This window comes from Ochotona curzoniae, unplaced genomic scaffold (genome assembly GCF_017591425.1).
Source record: "Ochotona curzoniae isolate NIBS_2020 unplaced genomic scaffold, NIBS_Ocur_1.0 scaffold_4701, whole genome shotgun sequence".
Lineage (NCBI taxonomy): Eukaryota > Metazoa > Chordata > Mammalia > Lagomorpha > Ochotonidae > Ochotona > Ochotona curzoniae.
In genome coordinates this window covers 7,080,792-7,085,698 of record NW_024467122.1, presented here as the reverse complement: position 1 = coordinate 7,085,698, position 4,907 = coordinate 7,080,792, and the positions used below count along the sequence as shown (strand labels likewise).

Genomic DNA, 4,907 nt, shown 5'->3' with positions numbered 1-4,907 from the left:
TGGGTTTCCTTTTGGGGGTACCAGGTTTATGTAACTTCCGTCCCTTTTCACTTCGGTAATCCTCGGTACTGGATAAACATCACTTATTTGGTTTTGTTGCGCGCGGGGGCGGTCAGGGTGTCAGCTCCGTGGATATTAGTATTCTGAGGCCAAGCGGTGGGGCGGGGCGATCTTTCTCTGAGCAGCCGCCGGTCGTCCTTCACAGGCAGGCAGCGTCAGACGCCTGCGACCGCGGAAGATCAGGCTCAGCCCAGGAGGCTGCCAGCGAGGCCACCGAGGCAGGACACAAAGGTCCAGCGCCCAGGCCCAAGGCCAAAGCCCCACCGCGGCTCCAGCCCGCCCCTTCCGTGCCCCGAGCTTAGCCACGCCCCCCTCTCTGCCAGTCCCGGTGTTGACCACTCCGCACCGCGGAACTCGTCCCGGGACCCACCTACCGCCGCTCTCATTGGTTGACTCAATGGCCCCGCCCCCGGAAGGCCTGCTGTTTCTCGCAGCCAATCGGCAGGTGTGGCGGCGGCGGGGCCTGCCGTATCGGGGAGGCGAGAAGGGGGTCTGGCTGGGATGCCTGCCGACTCCCGCGGAACCACGGCCAGGCCTAGGTTGGCCCAGCCTGGCCCAGCCAGGGCTGGCGGCGTGGCGGTGGGCTGCCACTGGACGGTCTGCTAGGCGAACCTGCGGCGGCCTCGTTTGAGGAGGGTTGGTCCTGGGCTGTTTGCGGTCGGAGGTCAAGCCTTGTTGGAATGTCGGGGCTCCACAGGTGTGCGCCTAGGGGGTGGGGCGCCTCTGGGTTTTAGGTCCGCCCGCGTGTAGGGACCCTCACCTTTCACGGCCAGGGCTACGGGGGGGGGAAAGGGAGACTTGAGAATGGCCGGAGTCCCCTCTGATCTCCAGCGGGATCGGGGCACCCCTGGGGTCCCGCAAGTGGCCCTGGGCTGCCAGCAACCCCGACTGCTCAGGAGGGACGGAGTCGGGCTGGGGACAGGATTGGGGTTGGCCTGGTTCCCGGAGTGACCGCTGGGAAATGCCCCCCACCCCCGTGCTAGCGGCCGCTTGGGCAGCTGCCCCTTCCCGTGTTGTGAAGTTTCTTTTCTGGAGTCGACTTTGGAGAGCTTGGAATGGGGGGAGGGGATTGCCATGGCTTTGGACTTGGTCCCAAGGGTGGAAATTCAGATAGCGGGGATACGGGGTGACCTGGGAGGACCTCACGTGATGGGTATGCCACGCAGTGTCCCCGGACCAGTACTTGGGTCTCGGTTACTCTGAGCGAGTGCCGACCTTCCTGGTGAAAATCCTTGGGGCCGCGTGAAGGGCTGGACAGGAGAGTTTTGGACAAAGGTTCTGAGTTTGAGGGTCTCGGGGTCCGGGGGTAGGGAATCCATCTGATTCTTGACAACTCCGGAAGAAAAAACAAAGAAACAGCCACGGATGGAGAAGGGGAAAGGTTGGGCTGGCCTTGGTGTCCTGCAGCAGGGAGAGGCCACCACGCTGTGTGGGATTAACCCTCACCCTTGGTTTCAGTTCAGAAGATGAGGCAGAAGGAAGTGTCGGCCAAGCCCTTCCAAGGCCCCGCGCTGGTGTGCAGGACCCCGACCAGCCACGTGTACATGTTTGAGAATGGCGATGATGCGGGGAACTCCTCTGAGGACGAGCCCCCACTGGCCCTGCGGCCCCGGGGCAAGGAGCGCCGGAAAATGGGAGCCCAGCAGCCTGGAGCCGGGGAAGTGGTGCTGCTTCAGCGGGAGCTGACACAGGGAGACAGTCTCAACAAGCTGGCCCTTCAGTATGGCTGCCAAGTAAGACCCTGGCCCCTGGGTGGAGGGGCTGCTGGGGAGCTCAGAGGCCCTGGCCAGCTATGGGGCAGGCGCAGCCCGCTTCCTGAATGCCTGGCAGGTGTCAGTGCGTTCAGCTGTCCACATGGTCTCCTCTGCTCTTCGCCACACAGAAAGCCCGAGAGCGTTTCCCCCGTTTGAGCACATTGTACTGAGGGCTGTCAGTTGGTGCTGTAGATGCCAGGCAGGATTTAGCCACCATGCCTTTGGCATGCTTGCATTGCTTAAAATTTCTCTTAGACCTGCATGAGCTAGCTCCTGTATGCTGTGCATCTATGTAACCCTGTTTTTGTTTTCTCTTTAATTATGTTTTTTAGCATTCAGAGTGATTAACAATGGCCAAGTAAGTAGGAAAGTATTTCTAGACTTACTACGTTTTCTCGTAGATTGAAACGATTTCATTTTGCTGATGCTGTGCCTATGTATTTGGGTGGCCTTCTCTAAGGCTGTGTAAGCTACTTAATAAAATAACAGCAACCTTTTGCTCCTCCAACTTTGTCATTTATCTTAGTCCGTATTACTGACCGCACTGTGGGGAGCTGCTGTCTTGTCTGGGGAGTCAGGCTCGTCTGTCACAACCTATGGCCGAGCAGTGGTGCCGGAATCCACAGGGACCAGCACAAACTGGGGGTTACAAAACCTGGGCTGCATGGTGAATCCTGACTTCTGATCAATCCATACAGACCTGCAAGGGTACCCCAGGATGTTTGTGGAAAAATGAATGACAAGATGAGTTTGTTTTTCCATGAACTTTTAAAAGTACTCTCACAGAACGGGCCTGAGAAAGAATGGGTTTTCTTACTTAAAGTTAAGGACCTTTGCTGTCTATTAAAGACCAAAAGGCTGCTAGCAACTTAGACGGTAGTTTCAGGACCTAATAAATTAAAGGTGTTTTTCACTCCAGACCAGTTAATTAAGGCACTAATTGATTGCTCATGAATGAAAAGCCTGGGAAGGATTGATTTGAACGAGGCCGGCCCTGGGCTGTGTGGGATTTGAGTCCGTGTTGTGCATTTAGAGCTTTCTAACATGGGAACCCGTGAAGGAAATTTGCCTCACGATTCTTTCCCCCCACCCCACTGCTTCAGTCCTAAGATCTGACGATTTGTGGGGTTTGTCTGGTCCGGTCCCTTTCCTACCTCCCAAAGATTCCAGACTGTAGCTCCAGCACAGTTCTAGAGTCCTCCATGTTCATGATGATGGGGAGTGCTGTGCCACCTTGCGAGAGGACTAAAAGCCACAGGTGGCTTTTATTTATAAAAGAAGTTTGTATGTCCCACTAAGTTTCAGGGAGAGAGAGAACATGGTAAACCCCAGAGTTGCTGCAGGTAGCCCAGCTGCCCGGTGCCCCTGTGGAGCTGGCCAAGGCTGGCGCTTGGGGCAGGTGGGACCATTCCTGGCAGGTGTTCACCAGATTCTGGTGTGGGACACAAGTCAGGCAAACGGGGGCGCTGTTGTCAAAAGATAGAGTGCCCTGCTTTGGAAGGCCAAGGCTGTGTTTCATCTAAAACCATGTTGAAGGAATGGCTTTTAAAAAAAAAAAATCTGTTTTCCAAAACTGATCCTAAAATGCTCAGTTTATATATTCCCAGGAATTTCTGCTTACTAAGCTATACATAAAATCTCAGTGAGAGCCAAAAGCAGCCCATGTTCATTCTGTACGTCCCCTAGCAGCTACTTAAGTGGGCTGGGTTTGGATCTCATCTAAAAAGGTTACAAGACACTTTCTGGGCATGAATTTAAAGGAGCTTCACATATTTTGTTTGTCTTCATGTCTTCAGGTTGCAGACATCAAGAAAGTCAACAACTTCATGAGAGAGCAGGACTTATATGCGCTGAAATCTATTAAGATTCCCGTGAGAAAGCACGGGATCCTAACAGAGGCTCAGGCAGAACTAAAGCCCCTTGCAAACCCTCCCTCAGAGACGGGGATGACCTCTGTGGAGTTGCCAGGTGTGGACGGAGCAGCCACCTGTGCCGACACCGAGGACAGCCAACTGGCAGACTTCTTTAAGGGGATCGACCAGAACATCGAGCGTGCCGTGCAGTCCGAAGTCTTCCTAGGTGACAATGACTGCTGGGAGACCCCCGGTCAGCCCCTGCTCCCAGCTCCCCCGCGGACACCGGCGAATGGGGCAGACTGTGGAATCCAGTGGTGGAATGCTGTTCTCATCATGCTCCTCATTGGGATTGTTCTGCCAGTGTTTTATTTGGTCTACTTTAAAATACAGACTTCTGGTGAGACCCCAAGTACCTTGAACACAACTGCTCCCAATGGCTCAGTGGACTTGAGTGCCGCTCAAGGGCTGTCACCCAGGCCAGTAGTTCCAGTGCCAACCATCCCCTCTGGATAACCAGTTAAGTCCAGCCACCCAGTGAGGCCAATAAGTTTGGTTTGTGAGAAATCAGCCCGATAGGTTCCTGACATGCACCAACTCCCCGGCACGACCTAGGTAACAGTGTCCCTTTGGCCTGCTGGATGTTTGGACACGTTTCCAAAGTCACTGTCATGTTGGCCTCCACGCTGGCCCTGGGGAGTGGCTTTGTCATTCCAAGGCTGCAGGATCCAAACACCAGTTCACTTAGCCTTTATCTCTGGTGAGAAGCAGCAAGATGTGTCTGCATGTGGCAGATGGCTGTGTCCTAAAGACATCTAGAGGACTGGCTGTGAGGGTCTTCACAGTAGCATTGTGGAGGCCCCCATGTTTAGTGTACCCCAAGGGAGAGGAATGGCCTTGGCCAAGAGACCTGCCACATGGAGCATTGCCAACGGTTGACCTGCCTTCCTTATGCAGTGTCCCCTGCTTGCTGTGAATTGGGGACTGGCTCTGAGAAGTGGTCTTCTGTGTTTCTGTAGGACAAGCACTGTGGAATGGTGTTGCTATGTTCCCAGTTGAGAGAATAACAAATTCTAATTGCACCAAGCCCCACTCTGTTTTTAAAGACTTATTTATTTTTATTGGAAAGTCAGATATATGCAGAGAAAAAGATCTTCCATCTGCTGGCTCACTACCCAAGTGGCTGCAATGGCCAGAGCTGCGCTGATCCAAAGCCAGAAGCCTCCTCTGGGTCTCCCAC

General features: G+C 54.4%; 1 protein-coding gene across 1 annotated transcript; it reads left to right on the top strand.

Moving 5' to 3' along the window:
- The first annotated feature begins 543 nt into the window (after nucleotides 1–543).
- Nucleotides 544–4,699, top strand: LYSMD4 (LysM domain containing 4). Its single transcript, XM_040969676.1, has 3 exons — nucleotides 544–757; nucleotides 1,519–1,793; nucleotides 3,611–4,699. Exons 2-3 carry the CDS (start codon nucleotides 1,527–1,529, stop codon nucleotides 4,181–4,183), a joined length of 840 nt encoding a protein of 279 aa, XP_040825610.1. The 5' UTR covers nucleotides 544–757; nucleotides 1,519–1,526; the 3' UTR covers nucleotides 4,184–4,699.
- Nucleotides 4,700–4,907: the final 208 nt, after the last annotated feature.

Excerpts from the sequence above, each read along its gene's own strand:
- LYSMD4 (XM_040969676.1), top strand. The coding sequence starts at position 1,527 with ATGAGGCAGAAGGAAGTGTCGGCCAAGCCCTTCCAAGGCCCCGCGCTG. Across the intron at positions 1,794-3,610 it reads CCCTTCAGTATGGCTGCCAA|GTTGCAGACATCAAGAAAGT; the intron begins GTAAGACCCTGG and ends TCATGTCTTCAG.